The 24,837-nt window shown below is 37.8% G+C and overlaps 1 protein-coding gene and 1 long non-coding RNA gene across 2 annotated transcripts in view; one reads left to right on the forward strand and one right to left on the reverse strand.

Annotated features, from left to right (window-relative positions):
- LOC102480826 (uncharacterized) overlaps window positions 1-7,042 on the reverse strand; it is a 27,550-nt gene extending 20,508 nt beyond the window's left edge. Inside the window, exons 1-3 of the long non-coding RNA XR_334809.3 lie at window positions 6,985-7,042; window positions 5,067-5,140; window positions 1,095-1,215 (exon numbers count right to left, since the gene is read on the reverse strand). This is a non-coding gene — a long non-coding RNA (uncharacterized LOC102480826). The remainder of the gene's footprint in view (window positions 1-1,094; window positions 1,216-5,066; window positions 5,141-6,984) is intronic.
- MCMDC2 (minichromosome maintenance domain containing 2) overlaps window positions 1-24,837 on the forward strand; it is a 76,749-nt gene that overhangs the window by 1,527 nt on the left and 50,385 nt on the right. The window contains exons 4-13 of the mRNA XM_027772620.1: window positions 2,644-2,839; window positions 4,286-4,408; window positions 4,528-4,632; window positions 7,893-8,018; window positions 10,951-11,188; window positions 12,296-12,501; window positions 13,057-13,223; window positions 13,809-13,988; window positions 18,153-18,295; window positions 23,815-23,924. Of these exons, the coding sequence (XP_027628421.1) occupies window positions 2,644-2,839; window positions 4,286-4,408; window positions 4,528-4,632; window positions 7,893-8,018; window positions 10,951-11,188; window positions 12,296-12,501; window positions 13,057-13,223; window positions 13,809-13,988; window positions 18,153-18,295; window positions 23,815-23,924 (1,594 nt within the window). The remainder of the gene's footprint in view (window positions 1-2,643; window positions 2,840-4,285; window positions 4,409-4,527; window positions 4,633-7,892; window positions 8,019-10,950; window positions 11,189-12,295; window positions 12,502-13,056; window positions 13,224-13,808; window positions 13,989-18,152; window positions 18,296-23,814; window positions 23,925-24,837) is intronic.

The following is a 24,837-nucleotide window of genomic DNA, read 5'->3' on the forward strand; positions in this document are numbered from 1 at the left end:
CAAGATGGCAGGTGAAAAAGCTGCAAAGCAGGATACTAAGGAGAAGAAACCTGAAGCCAAGAAAGCTGATGCCAGTGGCAAGGTTAAAAAGGGTGACTCCAAGGCTAAAAAGCCCAAGAAGGGGAAGCCCCATTGCAGCTGAAACCCTGTCCTAGTCTGGGGCATCAGCAGATACTCCCTGTCTGCCATATATTCCAGGAAGGCCATGTACAAGAGGCCAATAATCCAGGATCGAAAAGAAAAAGGAGAAGGTTCTTGCGACTGTCACAAAACCAGTTGGTGGAGACAAGAATGGTGGTACTCAGATGATTAAATTATGCAAAATGCCTAGGTATTATCCTACTGAAGATGTGCCTTGAAAGTTGTTGAGGCACAGCAAAAAAACCCTTTAGTCAGCATGTGAGAAAGCTGCCAGCTAGCATCACTCCTGGGAACATCCTGATCATCCTCACTGGAAGCCACAGAGGCAAGAGTGGTTTTCCTGAAGCAGCTGAGCAGTGGCTTGCTACTTGTAACTGGACCACTAGTTCCCAATTGAGTTCCACTGTGTAGAACACACCAGCAATTTGTCATTGCCACCTCCACGAAAATTGATATTAGTAAAAATCCCACAGCACCTTACCGATGCTTACTTCAAGAAAAAGAAACTGCGGAAGCCCAGATACCAGGAAGGTGAGATCATCAACACAGAGGAGAAATATGAGATTTCAGAGCAGCGCAAGATTGATCAGAAAGCTGTGGACTCAGAAATCTTACCCAAAATCAAAGCTATTTCTCAGCTCCAGGGTTACCTGCAATCTGTGTTTGTCCTTACAAATGGAGTTTATCCTCACAAATTGGTGTTCTAAATTTTTTGCCAAGGGCCTAATTAAATAACTGATCATATATACAAAAAAAATCCTACATAATTAGATTTATCTGATTGCTTTCTTATGGCATTTAACTTATTTCACTATACTCCAGATTTCTAAAACATATAAAAGTTGATCTAACAGAATCTTATGTTGAGATTCAACTAATTCTGATAGGAATATATCATAGTGTCATGTATTTTATATTACATTATATTAGGATTCTAATATTGGTTGACTCACATTTAGCAATGTCACAATTGATCGGTGGGTTCAAGTGATGTCAATCTGATTCCTCCATTATACTGTTTCCATCAACTTTCAAGTAATGGTTTAGCAGCAATTGATCTTCATTGCCTAGAATCTATTATTTCATTAGGAATAATTGCAAAAAGAACAATTTCAAAATTATTACTTTTGTAATCTTAGCACTCTTTCTGAATTTATTGCTTGAAATTATTCTGTAAGATACATTTTCTCTTATCATTTCGTTTATCACTTTCTCTTACTCTTTGGTTACTTTCAAATATAATTTGCATAGGAAAAGCAGGGTAAATGTTTTATTCTTTCCCTTTATGAACTTTCAGAAAACAATAAGTTGAAATTTAGCAGCCTTCAATAATGACCAATGTTATTTTGTTGTTTATCCTTTATTACAATTTTTAAATTTTACTTTTTTTCTTGGTTTGTTTTTAGATTTTTGCCACAGGACATGTGTTCTTCAGAGACAGTCAGAAAGAGGGAACGTGAAAAATTAGCCCCCAGTGGGATGGCCATGCTTCAATCCTTTCTCCTCTATTTTCCTCCTGGGATTTTGGGCATGTACGCACTTGAGCCTTGTGTGATTTTTCAAGCCTCTAGCTCCAGGACTCAAACCATGGTCAGCCATGTGGGAGTAGCTTAACCTTTATGCCATTACTTGTATTTTTAGAAACAGTATTTTTAACCATTTGTGGAGGGGTGACTCTTAGTAGACTGCAGAGAGGTAGCTGCTCTACTGAGTAGTGAACCCCAACCCAGAAGCAAATGTCTCCAGATGATTTAGCAACAAATTTCCCCATGAAAGTATATTGATGACAATGATGCGGGGGGTCTCTTTCCTACTGCATCCATGTTCTTAGTACTAAGGCATCTGCACTAGACCCCACTGTGGCACAAGGTGGGACGTACCACACAGGGGTGGAAATAAGAGGAATTCATGAACATTTTAATATATTTTATATGTTTCAGTGAATCACTGTTATTGGTTTTGTTGCTTGTATTCACTTTTGGTCATTGGGAATCCTTTAAAGTTTATTCCTATGTCCTTTTGACACATGCTATTAATTTTTTTTATAGCTGCCTTAGTTTTTGGTATAAGACGCCCAGGTCCATCTGTTAAATTTTCTGCCTCAGACCTGAAGTCAATCGTTTCCCCCCAAGGAGAGTATAATTGTGGTTAATAGAGGCTAGAAAGAAATTCTATTTAGAGACCACAATCTGGATGCTAGGAATGTTTGTTGCTATAGGGTCTTCACTGTTTTTCAAGCCTTTTCAGTGGATATAGCTAGGAAATGTGTATTTTTTAAGAAAAAATATGAGTTCATAAAGGCATTTTCAATTAAATTCTTAGATTACTGTATAAGGGTTTTATTTCTTTAATCTTTTATCTCTATTCTCTTATGCTTAAAGTCATAGTTCCTACAACTCTAATAAATTAGTTACTTGATTAACTATACAATACACTTAGTATATTGTAATACTAGTCCAAACTGGATTTACAATTTTATTAATACTATTTTTATTTTATCAGATTAACATAGTGCTGAAATTAACACATGTGCCTCCTCTGCCAAGTTATGGCCTTGATCTTTGTGAGTTTCCACTTGATTATACCTCTCAAAGATTTTATATGATGCATGGGATTGTGATTGCAATGACAACAATAACCAAGTATACACAAGGTGCAAGATTCCTTTGTTCAGACGAAGCATGCCCTTTTTCAAAAGGTAAATATTAAAATGTAAAGTTGAAACATCAAGTAGTTTATTGTTTGTATTGTGTTTATAGTTAGTTATAAAATATGCACAGAGTAGAAAGAATGGAATAAAATTTGGTATTTCCTAATGTTTATATGTTTACCTTGTATAAGATTTTCACTACTTATTTATGGCAGAGAGAAATGAGAGAAAAAGGGAGAAATAGGTATTTTTGACAGGGTCACACGTCACACTCCTCCTGTCCAAGCTCACAGTTGACGAGGACCACAGGCACGCCTGGCCTGTTGAGGTGGGTCGGAAACCCAGTCGCCTGCCTCCCATGCAGCCAAAGTCATCACACAGAATGCAGCAGTGCTCTCCTGCTTGCACCATCAGGGCTAGATCTATTATTTAAAACTGATATAGAGTAATTGTATGTATTTATGGGTATAGGGTGAGTTTTTGCTACATGAATACAATGTGTAATGATCAAATCAGGGTAATTAGCATGTCCATTACCTCAAACATTTGTTATTACTTCATGTTGGGAGCATTCAAAATCCTCTTCTATAGCTATTTTGTAACATACAATAAATTATCATTAACCATAGTTATTCTATTTTGCTATAGAACATTAGAACTTATTCCTCTTCTCTGACTGCAATTTCATAGCTGTTAAACAATATCTCCCCTGTCCTTCACCTTCCCCTCCACTCTTCCTAGCCTCTATTGGCTACTGTTCCACTCTCTATTCCCACAAGGTTAACTTTTTTAGTCACATGAGTAAGAGCATGCAGTTTCTCTTTCTATACCTGGCTTAGTTCATGTAACATAATATTCTTCAGGCTTGTCCCTGTTGCCTTGAATGACAAGATTTCATTCTTGTTAATGGCCGAATAGTGTTCCAGTGTGTGTGTGTGTGTGTGTGTGTGTGTGTGCATGTATGTGTGTACGTGACATTTTATTTATTCATCTGTTGATGGAGTCTCAGGTTGATTTAATATCTTGGCTATGGTGACTAGTGCTACATTACATAATCTTAAAATGCATCTTTCTCTTTTTCCTCCTCAATTTAACAAGTGCTTTTATGATACTGAAGTACTTGTTGTGCACTGTTTCATAACTGTTTACTTGGGCTGTTCTCCTCTATTTGATGTCCTCTCTTAATTCTTTGACTTAACTCAGTGCTTCTCCAAGACATCTTTTCCATTTACCCCCTCCTCTCATTGTGCTGGATGCCTCTCCTCTCTTCTCTCCGAGCCCTCTGCAAGTGAATGCCACATATTAAAACTGTCTGCTTCTCATTGCCACATATTTCTATATGTGTGTTTAAGTATCCATACTGCCAGTGCCTTATCACAACACCTGGCAAGCAACAGCCCTGCAATGAATGTTAATTGAACTGCTCTGAACCCCCATGCAAAAATTGAATTAATCATACTTTAAATTAGACTAATGTTAAATGTTGTCTTTCAGGGTTTCAGTATATTAGAGTGCATGTGCCTGGTGCTACAGAATCCGCAACAGTGAGAAATGACTTTTTGTGTAATCTATGTGCATCTTCGCTTCAAGAGGACAGAAAATTCAGAGTTCTTGGTGGTAACAATTCATTTGAATTGTGTAACTACAATTTTTAAAATAGTGCCTGATATTTTAATATGGAAATTAAATTGAATATATAATCTAGTAACTAATTCTATTTTTCTCTTTGCCTTAAGATAAACAGATAGTTGAAATAATTACCACGAAGGCACTTAATGCTTTTCAAGGATATTCTAAAACCCAGCCATTTAGGTTTCAATCTCTAACAGTTTTCCTACGGGGTAAGTAAATTCTGTGTGAGCTCAAAACAAATTGCTATAAAATATGGGATTGATTTATATTTACATATTATGAACAATACTCCTATAACTTAAAAATTCTAAAATCTCTTGTTTTGGGGTGTTTTGAAAAATAGTCATATTTAACTATTATATCAATTCAGACATATGATATTCACTTAAAAGGATATTAATGCCTGCTATGTCCCAAGCCTTATGCTAAGTCCCAGGGTTATAGTCATTTTAAGATAATCTCATTATTCTTTTGATAGGTCTGTGTAGCTTCTGTAAATATGGGGGTTGTTTTAGAATATAAGCTTTATGAGAATAGGGACTATGGTTTTTTACTGCACAAGTAAAAGCTCAATGAATGTTGATTAATTAAATAAATGGGAATTGGCATATGATTAACTGTTGAGGACTGCATGGGTAAGTACCTGTGAGTAGACAGTCCGCCATGAAGAAGGAAATCATTATCAGTATCAGCTGAGTCTTCATTGAGAAGTCAGAACTGTGAAAAAGAGGACAGGTCTTAACCTTTCCTTTTCTTTTGACTAAAATTGAAAGAATTAAAACTGTTCACAAAGAGTTCTTAGATGTCAACCACATAAAGGAAACCTAGTAATTAGGAAAGTGGAGATTCAAACAAAAGCACTTCCTCATGGTTAGACATGTGTAAAGCAGGCAAGCAGGCCCAGATGGTAGTAATTTTTATATAACAATTACTATGTTCCAGGAATTCTTATGTAAATTAACCCAGTTACTCATAGAAACCATATAAGGTAGCTTCTAGTTATCTTCATTTTGTAATGTGGAAACTGAGGCACATGGAAGTTAAGTAACTTCACCAAGGTTCAAAGCTAGTAAGTGGCATAGCCAGGATTCATTCAGGCAATAAGCCTTGATGTTTATTTGTTTTGTTTTGCTCTAGGGTGCATGCCCTCACCAAAGGGGGGTGGATGAGAAATTACTGCCCATGGCGGATGGCCACACCACAGTCCCTTCTCCTTCTTTCTCCTTTCAGGATTTTGGGCATGCACAATATACACCCAATATGATTTTCAAGCTTCCAGGTCTAGGACACAAACTTCACAGTAAGCCATGTGGAATCTAGCTCCTTTAATCTCCACACCACCTGCTGGCCCGCCTCAGTGTATTTTTAACCACTTTATTCTACTCTATACTATTTTCAGTAATATACTACATATAAATCACACATTGCAATATAGAAATGTAAGTAGTTGTCCAACTTATATATATATATATATTTTTCCAAATGTATCCACTATTTCTTCACATTTTTTTCTCTTTTTTTTGGAGAGGTTTTTGCCATAGAGCACGTGCACTCACCAGAAAGACAGAGACAGAAAGTGAGAAATCACCCTCCAGGGGGGATGGCCACGCTGCAATCCCTTCTCCATTCTCCTCTCGGGATCTTGGGCATGCACACACACACGCCTGGCATGAGTTTAAGCTGCTGGGTCCAGGACTCAAACCGTGGTCAACTACATGGGAGTCCAGCGACATAGCCATTACACCAACTGCTGGTCTTGTATCCACTATTTCTTCCATCAGAAAGAGAGAGAGTTCCTATACCACAATCCACCCCAGTCTCAGTCAGCCTGGATCACAGGCATGTGCTTGTACCTGGTGTGCTCAAGGAGGTCCTGGGACTCAGACCTAGAATTTTCCCGTGTAGGTCCAACCACCACTGCTTGGCCTCCTAAATTTGCATAGTAGTAAAAAACATTTTCTTAAGGGACCAGCAGTTGACGTAATGGCCATGTTGCTGGACCCCCATGTAGTCAACCATGGATCAAGTCCTGTACCCGGTAGCTTAAATTCACCCCAGGCATGTGTGTGTGTATGCCTAAGATCCCGAGAGGAGAATGGAGGAGAAGGGATTGCGACATGGCCATCCCCCCTGGGGGGTGATTTCTTTCTCTCTGTCTCTATCTTTCTGGCGAGCACACACGCCCTATAGCAAAACCTTCTCAAAAAAAAAAAAAAAAAAGGGAACCAGCAGTTAGCGTAATGGCTATGTCACTGGACTCCCACGTAGTCGACCACGGTTTGCATCCCGGACCCGGTGGCTTAAAACTCACAGCGTGTGCGTGCGTGCCCAAGATCCCGAGAGGAGAATGGAGAAGGGATTGCGGCGTGACCATCCCCCCTGGGGGGTGATTTCTAGCTTCCTGTCTCTATGTCTCTCTCTGTCTGGCGAGCGCACGTGCCCTATAGCGAAAATCTCTCCAAAAAAAAAAAAGAAGAAAACATTTTCTTGAAATAAACTCTTACAGAACCCAAATAATTTTTTTTTAATTAAATGAATAAAAGCAGGCTTTTGAGTCTAACCTTATAAGAGATATTCGGATGTTCAGCTTCCTTGCCTTCCTCTTGACATTGGTTTGACCTAGGACACATTATATTTCAGTTCTGCCACTTATTACTTAGGCTTATGCAAATCACAAAACCTCTTGGTTTCATCATACATAGAGATATTATACTGAATGAAAACAATTATTTCACTACTGCTGTAGGTTGAAGGTGTCCACCAAAACTTTGTGTGTTCAAATTTGGCGAACCATTGTATGGGTGTTGAAAAGGTGAAGCTTAATCCAACTATAGGATTAGGAAATGGAGCCTTTGGGTTGTGATTAGACATCAGGGTGGAGCCCCATTATGGGATACTCATGGGTTTATAAGGAGACAGTGAAAAATGTAAAAAATTCCTGCCCTCCACCATGCTGAGAAACAGCAAGAAGACCATTACCAGATACTGACCCGTACTCTTGGACTTGGTTTCCAAAAGTATGAGCTAAATAAACCTTTATTTTTATAAACTCCCCAGACTTGGACTTTTCCTTTCTTTCTTTCCTTTTTTTTTTAAGAGATATTTGCTATAGGATGCATGTGCTCACCTGAGAAACAGAGACAGAAAGTGAGAAATCACCCCCTACCCCCAGAGGATAGCCACACTGCAATCCCTTCTCCTCCATTCTCTATTCAGGATGCTGGGCACACACACACATGCCTGATACGAATCTTAAGTTGCCAGGTCTGGGACTCGATTCCCGATCAGCTACGTGGGAGTCCAGCAATGCAACCATTAAGGCCATCTGCTGGTCCCAGGCTTTTCTTTTATTATAAATGCAATTTACTAGAAAGACTACTAATTCAGGATGAATTGTTACTGTTAAACCATGTGATTATGTATAAATTTCATTTAGTGAGTACATATTTTCTGTTTTTAATAATTTTAGATGAATTAGTGAATAAAATGAATATAGGAAATGAATATAAAATTATTGGAATTCCAGCCTGTATAAAAACCTCACAATCTACTGTCTGTATAGAAGCAAATAGTATCTCTTTTTGCAATCCAAAAGGTAAGGAAATGTTATATCATGTATTAAATATTTAAACATAAATCTATTTGTTCAGCAATTAAATATTGCTTGTCTAAAACTGGACACTATTTTAGGAACTAAGGATATAGTTGTAAACACAACAGTCAAGGTTCTTGTTCTTAGTTTATATTGTTACACAGTCAATAAACATGCAAAATAGTCATAAGACAATTTCAGGTAATAAGTGCTCTAAGTAAATAAAACAGGATACTGTTGTGGAAACTTGCTATATGGCAGGACTCCTTTCTTTGGGCTAAGCCTTACTTTGATTTTTTATAATTAGCAATGAGAAATATGTTTCAGAATGCCAAGGGTTAGAGATAAGTCAAAGGATTTTTCTGTATTACCCTTTATTTTCTACTGGGTCATTGGGAAAGTCGTGACACATTTTTGCACAGAAAAATGGAATAATACATCATGACTTTCCCAATGACCTAGTAGCTAAGACAATTCTAGTTATTATTGTGGTCTGAGAAAGAGAACTCAATAAAATGGCATGCTTTCCCTCATATGAGTTCTAAGCCAGTCAAGAAATAAGACAACATTTAAAGGCAGGTGGGCACCAGAATATCACCTTTATTACTAACGATTTCCTTTTTACCACTCCAAAAGATTTTAGCCTTAAGTAAACAAAAGTGGAGAGCAAGACTGCTTTTGTTAACTTGGCTCACTGATATCTGAATGTAGGAAGGCTGGTTAAATTTTGAGTAGAGCTGAATTTGTTTGGAATTTATAGAAAACCATCTGTAGTAATAGAAGTCCAAGTTGAATTTAAATGCAAGTAGTTTCTAAATACCTCTACTTGTCTTAAAGAGAAAAGCTTCTTAAAAAGACAAAAATGTTAAAGAAAGAAATCACTGGTGGATTATAGATAGTTTGATGATATTTTTAATATTTTCTGCTATTAAATGTTTTAAGATTTATTAATTTTATAGCAGACATGACTTGAATGTTGGTGGAGAAGTGCATTTTTTTTTTTTTTTGGAGAGATTTTCACTGTAGGGCACGTGCGCTTGCCAGACAGACAGAGAGAGACATAGAGACAGAAAGCGAGAAATCACTCCCCAGGGGGGATGGTCACGCTGCAATCCCTTCTCCTCCATTCTCCTCTTGGGATCTTGGGCACGCACGCACACACGCCCGGCGTGAGTTTTAAGCCACCGGGTCTGGGACACGAACCGCGGTTGACTACGTGGGAGTCCAGCGATATAGCCATTATGCTAACTGCTGGTTCCTGAGAAGTGCATATTTTTAAAGATGAAATAAAGTATTACATCTTATGTCTCCCTTTGTGTTTACTGTAGTCGAGTCTACCCCCAAGAGTCAAGAAATCTTAGACTTGGCTTAGTACTTGTCACTCCTCCCCTGCTTAATTCCTGAAGTCTAAAAATGGGGAAAAAAATAATAATATTTAGGCATATTTAACTGCTAAATGTGACAAGAGCTGGACTAAGGCTTCTCTAATCCATAGTATGGATGATGGTAAGGTTTGGACGTGTTCTCCCAAAATTCATGTGTTAAAATTGGTCAGCCTGGGACCAGCAGCAGTTGGCATAATGGCTATGTTGCTGGACTCCCATGCAGTTGACCACAGTTCGAGTCCCAGACCCAGTGGCTTAAACTCACACCAGGCATATGTGCGTGCATGCCCAAGATCCCAAGAAGAGAATGGAAGAGAAGGAATTGCAGCATGGCCATCCCCCCTGGGGGGTGATTTCTCACTTTCTGTCTCTCTGTCTCTGTCTTTCTGGCAAGTGCACCTGCCCTATAGCAAAAAAACTCTCAAAAACAAAAAAATCTGGTCAGCCACTTTAATAGCATTGAGAGGGTGGAAACTATCTGATTATGATATTAAATAATTATTTATTTAATTTTATTTATCATTATTACTGTTTTTAATTTGTTAAAGGTCACATGCACTCACCAGAGGGTGGGTGGAGGGGATGAGAAAGCAAGCCACCAGGTCTGGGTCTCAAACTGCAGTTGGCCATGTGGAAGTCCAGCACCTTAACCACCTCACCATCTCCTGGCCCTGATTATGTATTAAAAACTGGATCCTCTGGAAAGTAATAGGCATTAGGGTTGGGATCCCCATAATCGAGTCCTAGTGGGTTTATAAGGAGAGGGAATAAGACAAACAATGGTACAACACTTGCTCATCTTACCACCCCCCACACCCACACCACATTATCCTCTAGCAAGTGGACCCTCACTAAATGTAGCCCCATGACTTTGGACCTCCAAAACAATGAGCTAAAGAATTGAATTAAATCACTCAGACTTGGGTATCTCTGTTATTAGAAACAGAACAAACTAGAGTAGATAAGTAGAAGAAATCACTGTTCTGTGATGACAGCCCAAAAGGAAGGAGAGTGGGACAGGGTACATAGCTGTTGCTCCTAAACTGACCAAATAGGCACATCATTTTTCCCTTTCAGGAACTGGAGACTGGGGTAAGAGGGGATGAAGATGTTCTATAACGTGATAGTATAGTATAAAACAGTGCTTTCAAAGTAGTAGTCTATAGAAATCTTTCCTTATAATCATAATAGTCAAATATTTTGAATTCTGCCTATTTAGCCTCCACTGAAAGTGACATTATTACAAACAGAAATATAGGAGTAAACAGAAATATAGAGCTCTAGTATTTGGCTTTTCCAGAAGAATGAGGAATTTGCCTAAATATGCAACCAATCTTATGTAGACACACAGGATATCTGGCTTCTTTTATTACATTCCCTATGATAGTGATGATAGACCAGCATAACTTCCGGTCATAATTTATTGTCATAAGAATTTAAATATTGCATGATTAATAAGTATAGTTTGATAATATTTTAGATAAAGTCAAATATTTATAATATATTGTTTAAAAACCCTCTGTAATACATACATTAATATTTACTTTCAGTCTCTTCAGGAATTAGTGACAACTTCAGGTGTCTCCTCTCCTTAACTTCCAGCTCATGCTGGAAGTTTACAGCAATACTTGCCAATATATTTGCATCACAAATTATTCCTCCTGGGACTTACAATTTGCTCAAGCTCTGTTTGTTGATGAGTCTAGTACAGACAAGTGACCATAACAAGAAATTAGAAGGTTTCCTGGATATTTTAATTATAACAAGTGACACTCTACTTGTGGACAGGTAAATATGTGACATAAATTTTTAAAATTATAAGTTGGCCACAGATTTGCATAAATCCTTCCTGTGAGCATTAGTAGAAGATGAATATTAAAATTATTTGAACTAATATTAAGTATTTAAATAATTTCTATCAATGAAATTCAAAACTTCTGTTGGGTTGTTGGAAAAAGTCATGTTGTAAATGCATCATGATTTTTCCGACAACCCAATAAAACATGAATTGAACAATGGCATATTTGTTTTCAATATTTTGAGAACATAAACACTTAAAGTTTCAACCTATTTCTGCACTCAGATCTTTACAAATAAATGCATCCATCCCAGCCTTTCTTTTCTCTCATTCCCCAGCTCTGCATCATGCTTTTATACTTTATCATTTTTAAACAATCTTCCTCCTAAGAACTAATAAGCCATTTTCTTATCTTTCTTCAAGGTTCCATTCAAGGGACCAAGCAGATGGTGTAATGGTTATGTCACTGGACTCCCACATAGTTGACCCTGGTTTTGAGTCCCAGACCCAGCAGCTTAAAACTTTCTCTGGGCATATGTGCATGCCTGAAATCTCGAGAGTAGACTAGAGGAGAAGGTAATGCAGCATAGCCATCCTCCTAGGGGGGTGATTTCATGCTATGCATCTCTTTGTCTTTCTCTGTCTCTCTGGAGAGCACACGAGCCCTATAGCAAAAATATCCCTTAAAATTTTTTTTCATTCAATGATACTGAGTTGCTGCAACCAAATAAGACTATCAATAAAGAAAGCAAGAAATGCATAAAAAAAGAGGAAGGCCCAGTTCAAACACCATCTCTCTGTAGTTTGTTCTGAATTTCTTTCAGAAGAAATAATACTCCCTTACAGAGGTTTTCAAGATATTATTTATATTATTTAGTACCTGTCGCATTGGAGTTTAGTTTTTTATATCTCTCTTTCTAGGCTGTGAGCTTACCAAGTTAAGGTAAGGTCTTAACATATGTTTTTATTCCTAGTGCATAGCTGGCATATGGTAAATGCTTAATAAGTACTGAAATAAATTTTCTAGCTGTTAACACATTAGGAATTCTGAGATAAAATATTAAATAATGGCAATAAATAATTTATTTTTTCCCTAGGCTTTTGAATTTTAGCATAAACCTTGTTCCCCGTGGTATACATCATCCAGTCTGTACTGAAATTTTTCCTACTCTGTCCAGGAATAAGTATGGAACTGGAGCAGTTAGCATTCAAGCTGGCAGTGCTTTGCTAGCTAAAGGTGGTATCTGCTTTATAGGAGATTTGACCTCACACAAAAAAGATAAACTTGAACAGCTTCAATCTGGTAAATAATATTAATTTTTATCTGTTTGATCTATATTTTCACCAGTGTCAAGTAGCTATTTAACAGTTACGATAGTATTGCATATGTTAGGAATTGAGAAATTATACTACATATCTGTTCTCATTTCACTTTTATAAATAAAAACAAAGGAACTTAGCTCTCAGCTGTGCTAACACATGGGTTTGAATTGGACCAAATTTATATCCTTTTCTTGTCTTATTGCATTGTCTAGGATTTCTAGCACTATGTCAAAGAACCGGTGATCCTTTTTTCACTCAGACACTAGACCATAATTCCAGCTGCATGCTTTGGCCTGCTGGTTCTCATCAAATCATGAGACATATAGACATCCAGACATCCAAATATTCTTCTTGCCTTGTGTGTGGAGGGTGGGGGGAAAGTATCAGATATACTGTTTTAGCTATATCTTGCAAAACAGTAAAATTTACTTTTGTCTCCACTGTCCAAAAATTATATCTAATATTTGTTATTAATTTGTAAATATATAGAACAAAATAAAATTAAATAACAAGTGAGTAATGTCTTTTGATTTAGTTCTGGAAAGTAGAAGTCTTACAGTGTACATCCCTGGAAAGAAGTTTGGAGATGTTATCGATCAACAAATGACTTTTCCAGTCCAGTGCAGTTTTTGGTCTCTTGTTGATATGGATTCATCTTCTAGGAGAAATGGACAAAAAACTAACACTCTGATTGGTCAAATGGTAAGGTATTTGTTAGAATTTTGTCAGAATGCTGTAAAGAGAACTTAGACACATATTTTTATATGCCTTAATATTTTTGTTATTAACTGATTTATATACTTTATCAGGTACTAGAACTAAATAGTAACTAATTAAAAATTAAAACTTTGGGACCAGTGGGAGGCATGGAGGTTAAGTCAGCTGGATCCTACATGGCTAACTGTGTGGTTCAAGTTCTAGATGAAGCGGCTTGGAAAACACACTGGTCTATCATCACTATCATAGGGAATGTAATAATGTGGTGTGACCATTCCCTATGGAGGATGATTTCTTACTTTCTCTCTGTCTCTCTAGTGAATGCATATACCTTAAAGCAAAACTAAATTTTTTTAAAGAATTATTTTTACTTCATTTTATTTATAATTTTTATTGTTTTTCAATTTGCTACAGGGCATGTGTGCTCACCAGAGAAAGAGAGAGAGAGGAGAGAGAGAGAAAGTAAGAGAGCAAGCCACCAGGTCCAGAACTTGAACCACAGTTGGTCATGTAGGAGTCCATTTCCTTAACCACCACACCATCTGCTTGTTACCTTTTGGTTTGATATAGGATTGCAGTTTGATTCCAGCTAATCTTGCAGAAGCCTTTGGATTATTGATTAACTGCAATGAATCATCTCCTTGCCACCCACTTCTTCCTACTGTGCAACATACTTTAAAGAAAGCCATTGATCCTGAAGGACTGTTTTATGTAGCTTCAAAACAGTTCACGACTGAAGATTTTGAAAAGGTAAGGTAAAGAAAATGATTACCCAGAATAACTGTGCTAGTATTTCTTAATTTAAATAGAAGTTCCTCAGCGCGCCTTTTTATTTATTTATTTTTTTGTAGAGGTTTTTTCTATAGGGTGCGTGCGCTCGCCAGACAGAGAGAGAGGGAAACAGAAAGCGAGAAATCACCTCCAAGCGGGGATGGCCACGCTGCAATCCCTTCTCCTCCATTCTCCTCTGGGGATCTTGGCCCATTGCCCCGGCTTGAGTTTTAAGCCACCGGGTCGGGAACGTGAACCGTGGTCGACTACGTGGGAGTCCAGCGACATAGCCATTACGCTAACTGCTGGTCCCTCAGAGCACCTTTTTAAATAGGGTTCTTTTATTCTGACTTTCTTTCAGCTGAGGTAGTACTACTAGGACACAGTGCTTCCCCAGCTAGTACCACAAAGGAGGCCTGAGTGCTATTTCCTGTTCAACCTAAAAAGGCTAGGTATAGTGGCATAAGCCTGTAATCCCTGTGACCAATGACTGGGGAGACTGAATCATGAAGGTTGTAACCTCAGAGCAGGCCTGGGCAACACAATGACACCCTGTCTAAAAAGAGAACCAGCTTGGGCCAGCTAGTGGTATGGTAGTTAAGTCAGATGGATCTCACCTAGCTGACTGAGCAGTTTAAGTCCTGGACCTGGAGGCCTGAAAAACACACCAGATACATGTGCATGCATACCCAAAACCCCAAGAGGAGAATAGAGTAGAAGATATTGCAGCACGGCCATCATTCCTGGGGTGGTGCTTTTTCACTTTATTGCTCTCTCTGGCAATTGTGCTGGTCCTTTAGCAAATTAATGGAAAAATAAAAAAAGCAAAAAGCCCATGAATTTATTCATAATTCAGATATTTACTGAATACTTCAAATATATAAGCCTATTTTTGTTTTTCTATTCTCACAGAAATATAAACTTTGTTCTTTAAGTAACATAATTTAATCAGGATTAAAAACAAGATACATAAAACAAAGGACAATTTAAGTACCAAACTGACTATTTAGTACTGACTAAATACTTTAGGAATTCAGAAAGGAAGGTATCAATGTAGAATGCAAGAGTTGGGGAGACTTAATGGCAGTGGAGCTTTAGTTGGGTCTTAAGAAAACAAAATTTAGATACCAGAAAGGATAGGTATCATAAGCAGAAATAACAAAAGGATAACATACATAGAAGTAAAAATTAGTAAAACTAATGAGGTGACCAGCTGGAGCAAAAATTATATTATGGAGTCATGGAGATATAGAAAATTTACAATAAGCCTGGAAGTTCAGGAAGAAAAGTTTATAGTTGGTTTGTCAGACTGTAGACAACAGCTGTAGACTTTAGTAGGCAAGTGAAACAGTGAAAATAGTTTTTCTGAAAAATAAATGTATCTATCACACAAATCAGAGTAGATGGAATTTGTGGCAGCCTGAATTCTCCAGAAGGCAGACTGAGATGGAATTTAGTGTGCTGATATTTATTAGGGAGTTCTCTTCTATCAATGCCATTAGAAGGGAGAAAGAAGCAGGATTGGGTAGAGAGGGGAATCTAGCTACAATGTAGACCCAACATTAAACTCTGCTGGCCTCATAAGGAACTCTGGAAACCCAGCAGAGTTGTCCTGCTTTGGATCAAAATGGAGGGACCTTAGAAGCTTCCTTCCTCACTTCCACCTCAATCAGTGATATGATGTGGGCTGTCCTGGGGCCATCTGTGAAGGGGCTGACAGCTGCAAGCCATCACTGGCAGCACTCCCTGTAGCTGGGGCAAGTCCTTTGCTGAAGAGGGACATAAGTGGCTCATCTTGCTTAGAGAGAGCCATTGACAGTAGTGGTCGTAGTAGTAGTAGTTGTCGTTGTTGTCGTAGTGTCCTATTCTGAAGTCCTGGAGAGAATTATGCAGTATGAAGGAGTCTTTAAAAAGTTTATGGAAAATACATATCAAAAATGTATGCATGGATTTCCAAAAAAGTTTTGTACCAAATTAAATTTGTACTTTAATTCTAATTTTTCATGAACTTTTTGAAGTATCCATACACAAGGAGAATAAAAATATAGGGCATATCTAATCCAGGACATGTCCTATATACTTTTTAAAAAGTTATATTTAGGGCCAGCAGGTGGCATAGTAGTTGTGTTGCAGGACTCTCATAACCAATCATAGTTGAGTCCCAGACCTGGCAGCTTGAAACTCATGCCAGGCATGTGTATTTATGTGCCCAAAATCCCAAGAGGAGAATGGAGGAGAAGGGACTGTGGCATGGCCATTCCCCCCCCCAGGAGGGGTAGTTTCTCACTTTCCCTCTCACTCACTGTCTCTCACTGGCAAGCACACACACCCTATAGCAAACACCTTAAAAAAAAAAGTTATATTTAAAACATAAATCTTAGGACCAGCCAGTGGTGTGGTGGTTGGGACAACTGAATCCTGCCAGGACCTGCTTGGCAGAACATGTTTTTCTGAGTAGGAGAGGCTGTGGATTAGATTGGCTACTCTCCATAGAATCCCACATGGATAACTGCATGGTTTGAGTCCTAGACCTGGTGGCTTGGGGACCATGCCACGCTTGTGTGCATACCTGCTTCATATCCCAAGAGAAGCATGGAAAAGAGGGGATTGTGGCATGGCCATCCTCCCTGGGGGGTGCCTTCTCACTTCCTCTCTCTCTCTCTGGTGAATGCACAAACCCTATGACAAACTAAAAAGTATATATATATATATATATGTATAGATATGTGTCTCTGTCTCTCTCTCTCTCTCTATATATATATATATATATATGTATATATGTATATATATGTATATAGTTGTCAGAAAAGTCATGATGCATTTTTGCATAGAGAAACAAAAATATGTCATGTATATATATATATACATTATAATAGCAACCTTTTTTTAATCCTTGCTACAACATTTCTCTCTTGTTTTTTTTTTTAATATTTTATTTTATTGCCAGAGGGCATGTGCACTGGCCAGAGATAAAGGGAGACAGCAAGAGCAAGCACTCTCCAATAGGGCATGGTCACACCACAGTCCTTCTTCCTCCGTTTTTCCATCCCATCAGGATTTGGGTCACACATACACATGTGCCCAGAGTGTTTTTCAAGCCACCAAAACCTGGATTTGAACCACAGTAAGCCATGGGATCCAGCTCCAATGTACAGCACTCAACCATGGCTGTATGAGGCTAACCCAAAAGCAATTTTGTTTTATTTTTTCTTTCCATTCTCTAAGTTGAAAAAGCATAAAAAAAACTAGAATGGTGAAAAGTTTAGAAATTTTGTCGTTAAGTAAAAACTTTGGAAACAGAATCACTGATTCAGAATAAAAAGAGTACACCACTCAAAGAAAATACTGACAATCACTGTATTGAAGAATTATTCTCTACAAAGTCTTACTGAATCTCCCAAAGCCCATCTTGATAGCAGCTGACACAGTGCTTTCTTCACTACAAGATTAAGTCATTTTTAAAAGGAAAAATGGGTGGGACCAAGTGGATGGCATAATGGTTACGTCGCTGGACTCCCATGTAATCAACTGCAGTTCGAGTCCCAGACCTGGTGGCTTGAAACTTATACCAGTCACATGTGTGTACGTGCCCAAAATCCTGAGAGGAGAATGGAGGAGAAGGGATTGCAGCTTGGCCATCTCCTCAATCACAGAGAGTGATTTCTCACTTTCTGTCTCTTTGTCTCTCTGGTGAGCGCATACACCCTACAACAAAAATCTCTCAAAAAAAATAAATAAATAAAGTGAAAAGAAAGAAGGGAAATAAGTACTGCCAAAGAGAGTAAGTTACAAGAAAACAAACTGTTAAAGAATTGAAGCTATTCAAAAGAGAAATGACTTTTGAGAGGTGAGCCTTTCTCCCATTGGAAGCAAAGCATGTTAGTCATTCAAACACATTTCCCAGAACATTTCTGCACAGAGGAAAAGGACACTATACTGGGTAAATTTTAATATTCTTCACAAGAATAACACTATGATTTAAAGTGCTTAGTGACTTTGGGATGGCCCCAGATATGTACTCAATTTTTATGTGGGTAAAGTATATAAACTTTTAAAAATACAATGCCAATGTACTTTGGGGTTTTGTTATATAGATTCTATAATAATACTCAAATCTCTTAAATTTTCACACTTTTAATTTAGCTCCTGGCTTTTGCAAAGAGTTTGAATGTGGAATTCAGCTTGGAGGCAGAAAGAATGATTCATGGTTATTATCTAGCAAGTCGCAAAATCAGAACAGATTCTATATGTGGAACAAAATTATCAGCATCTGCACTAAAATATTTGTATGTATTCAGTTCAAGATTTTAAAGCCAGTATTGACTTTTAAAAGATGAGTTTAATTAATTTATCTATTTCACTTTTTCTCTTGTTTATTACCTAGTTGGTTGGTTGATTAATTTACCTTGTTATAAAAGAACTTAAGGCGGCTTTAGTTTTGTTATATTGTTATGTCATTTGAACCTCTATTCATTTTGTTTTCCACTTAATTTTTATTAGGTCCCCCTTATGAGATGTATCTGAGAAAAGTGTACTGATTTCAGCAGATGATTGTTTTTAAAAATGTGATTATTGGGACTAGCAGTTAGCGTAATGGTTATGTCGCTGGACTCCCATGTAGTCAACCACAGTTCGTGTCCCGGACCCAGTGGCTTAAAACTCATGCCGGGCGCGTGTGTGTGCGTGCCCAAGATCCCAAGAGGAGAATGGAGGAGAAGGGATTGTGGTGTGGCCATCTCCCCTGGGGGGTGATTTCTTGCTTTCTGTCTCTCTGTCTCTCTCTGTCTGTCAGGCGAGTGCACACGCCCTATAACAAAAACCTCTCCAAATAAATAAATAAATAAATAAATAAATAAATAAATAAATAAATAAAATAAAAATGTGACTATTGAGGGCCAGCAGGTAGCATGGTTGTAAAGGCTCTGGACTCCCACATGGCTGACCACAGTTTGAGTCCTGGACCTGGTGGCTTAAAAATCATGCTGGGTACCTGTGCATGCATGCCCCAAATCCTGAGAGAATGGAAGAAAAGAGATTGCAATATGGCCATCCCCCTTTGAGGGTGATGTCTCACTTTCCCTCTCACTATCTCTCTCTCTCTGGCAAGCACACATACCCTCTGGCAAAAACCTTATAAAAAAAAAAATGTGACTATTGGGCCAGTCAGCAGTGTGGTGGTTAATGCGGCTAGATTCTACATGGCCTACTATGTTGTTTGAGTCTGGAACCAGAGGCCTGAAAATCACACTGAGCATGTGTGTGTATGTGTGTGCCCAAAATCTCAAGAGAAAAATGGAGAAAGGATTGTGGTGTGGCCATACCCCTTGGGAAGTGATTTCTCACTTTCTCTCTCTCCTGTGAGTACACATACACTGTAGCAAAAACTAAAAAGAATTAAAAATGAAAATGTGGTTATTTACACTCCAGGTATTTTGTAGTTCAACATGGGATAAAAACAAACTTCTGGGGCCAGCAGGTGGCATGGTGGTTAAGGGCGCTAGACTCCCACATGGCCGACTGCAGTTCAAGTCCCAGATCTGGCGGCTCGCTTTCTCATTTTCCTTCTCTGTTTCTCTTTTACTCTGTTCCTCTCTGGTCAAATTTAAATAATAAATAAATAAATAAATAAATAAATAAATAAATAAATAAAGTTAAATAAGATAATTCTTTAAAAAAAAAAAGCTTCTCTAGTATATGTTCCTCATACTTTTAAACACTTTAAAAGACATATCTATTGTTATCCTTTAAAAAGTTTTTTAAAAACCCTATTTTTTATTATAAAAGCAAAGTATGGATATTGTGTAAGTCTGAAATGATGAGCATAGTATCCTACTAACTCTAGCCATTCCTACCCCACTTCTCAGAGACAATAACTGCTAAAAGTTTTGATGATCCTTCTAGAAATTATCCAAATACTAAGTTATACGTGTATATAATTTAAATATGATAAATAAAACATATTTTCTTTAAATGTTATATATGTTTAAATAAACATTATTTGCGCATATATATAAGTATATAAACATATTTTTATATGGATAAATACAGTCTTTTTACTCACATGAACTCATGCAGGCACATAAAGAACTATCTCATTCCTTTTTTTTTTTTTTTTTTTTTAAGAGGTTTTTTGCTTTAGGGCTTGTGTGCTCTCCAAAGAGAGAGAGTGAGAGGAAAAGTGAGAAATCAACCCCCAGGGGGGATAGCCATACTGCAATCCCTTCTCCGCCATTCTCTCCCCAGGATCCTGGGCATGCATGCACACGGACCCAGCATGCATTTGAAGCCACTGGGTCCAGGACTCGAACTGAAGTCAACCATTCAGGAGTCCAGAAATGTAACTGCTGGGCCATCTGCTGGCCCCCATTCTGCTTATTATTTGTTTTTGTTTTTGTTTTTTTAAGGTTTTGCTAGAGTGTGTGCTTATCAGAGAGAAGGAAAGAAAAATCATACCCCAAGAGGTGATGGCCATGCCACAATCCCTTCCCCTCCATTCTCAGATTGGGATTTGGGGCATACATGCACATGTGCTGGGCATGTTTTTCAAGCTGCTGGGTCCAATATTTGAACCACCATTTCATCTACTGGCCCCAAGAATTAGCTCATTCTTCTTTTTTCAGTTTTTAATACAGGGTGTGTGCACCTGCCAGAGAGAGACAGAAAGGAAAAGTGAGAAATCACCTCCCAAGTAGATGGCATGCCACTATCTCTTCTTCTCCATTCTTCTCTCAGGATTTTGGAAATGCACACACACACAAACACACACAGCATGTTTTTCAAGCTGTTTGGTCCAGGACTCAAACTGGATAGTCAGCCATGTGGGATCCAGCATCTTAACCACCAGTCTATCTACTGGCCCCAAGAATTACTTCATCCTGTTTTTTTAAATAATTAATTTTAATTTTATTTATTTATTATTATTATTATTACTTTTTAATCTGATCAGAGAGAGACAGAGAGAGGGAAAGTAAGAAAGCAACCACCAGGTCTAGGACTCAAACTGCAGTTAGCCATATGGAAGTCCAGCACCCTAACCACCATGCTATCTGCTGTCCCCACCTCATTTTGTTTTAATAGCTGCACTACAGTTTCACTGAAAGGCTCTATACATATGCTATTTTTAAAAGTTTCATATATATATATATTTTTTTTTTAATGTGCTATAGGGTACATGAACTCACCAGAGAAAAAAAGAGAGAGAGTGAGAGAAAGGAAAAATGAGAAACCACCAGGGGAGATGACCATGCTGCAATCCCTTCTCAATTCTCCTCTCAGGATTTTGGGCACATATGCACATATGCCTAGTGTGTTTTTCAAGTCACAAGGTCCAGAACTTGAACTGCACAGTTAGCCATGTAGGACCCCTTCCCTGCCTACCCCCCTACCCCCACCTTAACCATCATGCCACCTGGTTGGCTACATATGCCATTATTTAACATAAATGTCCTTCAGCATTTTCAGAATGAGCTTGGCTAGGGACATAAAAGACATGATAAGACATTTGTAAATCAACAACATTGGAGAGACTTTTACAGGTTTGAATTATGGTCTTAAGCTAACAAGTTAAATGTAAAGTCCTCAGTGAGATCCCTAAACACCAGGGCAAATGTGAATGGACAAGAAAACAGTGATGTTACTTAATATGAAAAGATAAAAAAAGGACTAGAGAGTACATTATTTATGAGTGAACAATATAACATGGCTGTTAATAATACTGAGATTTGGTTATATTAATCAAGAGCAAGAGAATGCTACTTCTACTTCATCTCTACTCTGAAAGTCAAATCACCTGTACTACTGAACTGAAAGGAGTGTTAACCAAATCGGTTCACAGGGCGAGTACCTCAGGATGGTGCAGAACAAAAATTATGTATCAAGACATATTAAAATAACTAGGAATATTTAGGTTGGCGAAGAAAAAACATATGGCAATTATAAAAATTATCTTTAAATATTTGAAGATTATCACATTTAAGAGATATTAGGCTTGTTCTGCAGTCCCAGAACACAAAACAAAAGACCAGTGGGTGAAAATTGTAGAGAAACTGATTTCAGCTTAGATTTATATAGGCTTTGTAGGTTAGTTGTAAAACTTTCAAATACCTTTACTTACCATCACCACTTTATGGCTGAACTTTTAAAACATCAAACTTTTTAAAAGAATTATTTTATTTATTGTCATCATCGTTATTTATTTCATTTGACTACAGAGAGACAGAGAGAGAGAAAGGGAAAATAGGAAAGCAAGCCTCCAGGTCCAGGACTTGAACTATGGTAGGCCATGTGAGAGTCCAGCATCTTAACAACCACATCACCTACCAGTCCCAAAATATCGAATTTTTTTTTTAATCATTTATAAAATCTAAGAAATTAAGTGATTTATATGAAGACACATGTTGTAAATTCTTTTTTGTATATAAAGAAGTATTTAATTTTATTTATTCTTATTATTTAACCAGATAGAGACAGAGAGAGAGAGAGAGAGATAGGGAAAGTGAGAAAAACAAGCCACTAGGTCTCGGACTTGAAATGTGGTCAACCATGTGGGAGTCTAGTGCCTTAAACACCATGCAACCTGCCAGCCCCCATATTGTAAATTCTAAGAAATGCAGTCTAGGTTTTTTGATTCTCAAGTCCAGCAATCATTCAAGTCCTATACATATATCATATCTGTCTAATGAAAGCTTATGGTATCAAAGCTGGTTAAAAAATAAAAAGATGCGGGGGACCAGCAGATGGCGTAATGGTTACCATCACTGGACTCCCACATAGTCTATCACAGTTTGAGTCCCAGAACTGGTGGCTTAAACCTCATACCGGGCACGTGTGCCCAAGATCTCAAGAGGAGAATGGAAGAGAAGGGATTGTGATGTGGCCATTTCCCCGGGGAGGGGGAGGGTGATTTCTCACTTTCTGTCTTTCTGTCTGTGTCTCTTTCTCTCCTGTGAGTGTGCATACCCTATAGCAAAAAACCCTCTCTAAAAAATAAATAAATAAAATAATAAAATAAAAGATGGACCAGCATGGCATGGGGGTTAAAGCACTGGGATCCCATATGGCCAACTTCCTGATTAGAGTCTTGGACCTGGCAGTTTGAAAAACCCTCAGTAGTGATATCCTGAGAAGAGAATGGAGGAGAAAGGGATAGCGACATGACCATTCTCCTAGGGGTGATTTCTCACTCTCTTTCTCTCTCTGGTGAGTGCACATACCCTACAGCAAACCAAAAAAAAAAAAAAAAAAAAAAAAAGGGAAGAAAAAAAAAAAAAAAAAAACAGATGTCCCAGATTACTCTCCAGAGAAAAGATATTAATTGCCTCACAAAGAAATGTATGCTAGGAAAGGTTCAATAGAGACTGGAAAATGATTAGCCGGAATGTTGTAGAGGACATTTAATTATCTAATGGGTGTTTGAGCTTTTTGAACTCAAGCTCTCTTCAGACACCAAAATTATAAGATTCTGTGAGGACTTCAGATAGTTGAAGAATGGAAGACATCATTGATGTGCTGATGCATATTTACCTGAACATTAATGTAGGAAGGTGATATGAAATCACAAATAGAAGCCAGGATTGAAACTAATTCTTTCATTATAAATCAGGATATTGGCTTGTCTGAAACAAGTCTGTTCAAGTCGGTAGGGACAAAATGCTTTGAAAGGAAACTAAAATTTTCTTAAAAACTAAAAATATGCTGATCTTTAAGATGTGGCTAATGTTCACATTTGTCTTGGTTTGTTCCTGCCAAAATATGTATCATTAGGTAATACCAACATATTTTGATTGATATCAATTTTCTTTTTTAGAGTTTCCCTTTCTGAAGCCCATGCTCGACTGAATTTAAGGAATAAAGTGCTTAAAGAAGATGTCCTAATTGCAGCCTTATTATTTGAAACATCGTTGACACTAAAATATGGTAATATATTATTAATGATCACTCCAAGTAATATTTAAACATAAATATTCTTAGTCCATTAAAATAAAATGTTCCATATATTTTTTTTTTTTTGAGAGGTTTTTGCCATAGGGCGCGTGCGCTCGCCAGACAGACAGAGAGAGACATAGAGATAGAAAGCGAGAATCATCCCCCAGGGGGGATGGTCACGCCGCAATCCCTTCTCCTCCATTCTCCTCCCGGGATCCTGGGCACGCACGCACACGTGCCCGGCGTGAGTTTTAAGCCACCGGGTCCGGGACGCGAACCGCGGTCGACCACGTGGGAATCCAGCGACATAGCCATTACGCTAACTGCTGGTTCCCAATGTTCCATATATTTTTAATATTATCTTAAAGAATAATTAATCTCTATCAGATAAGACCTGTTTGAATTTGAATATTTACTAATTGTTTAAAGGTAGTATCATCATATTAAGTTCTTTATTATGCATTCTTATTTCTATACTGAAATTTCTGCATTGCTTAAAGAATTCTGAAAAGAGAAAGTACTTAATACAGCATATAAAATTATCTTAATTTGGTTTCCTTTTAAAATAATACAAACATTTTAGTTGTCAAGCAATCCTCAACAGAGGAATTAGGCACATAGCGAAAGAACATGTAATTATTTTGCATCACCACCTTCTCTGAATTGCTCATTTTAAAATTATGCACATACCATTTATGTGAAATAAATGCTACTTATTAAAGTTTTCTAATAAAAACATATAAGGGCTCTAAAAGGTCTGAGCAGTGGTACAAAATGCTGTGAGGCTGATTCACATGGGAAGGTTCCAGGTTCACATCTGAAGACCTCCCTGAACATGCTGGATGTGAGCATGCTCATGATCCAGGGTTGGCTGAAGCTAGGTATGATAGGTCAATCATGGCAT

The sequence above is a fragment of the Tupaia chinensis genome, unplaced genomic scaffold (genome assembly GCF_000334495.1).
Source record: "Tupaia chinensis unplaced genomic scaffold, TupChi_1.0 Scaffold000288_2, whole genome shotgun sequence".
In the NCBI taxonomy this organism is placed as follows: Eukaryota; Metazoa; Chordata; class Mammalia; order Scandentia; family Tupaiidae; genus Tupaia; species Tupaia belangeri.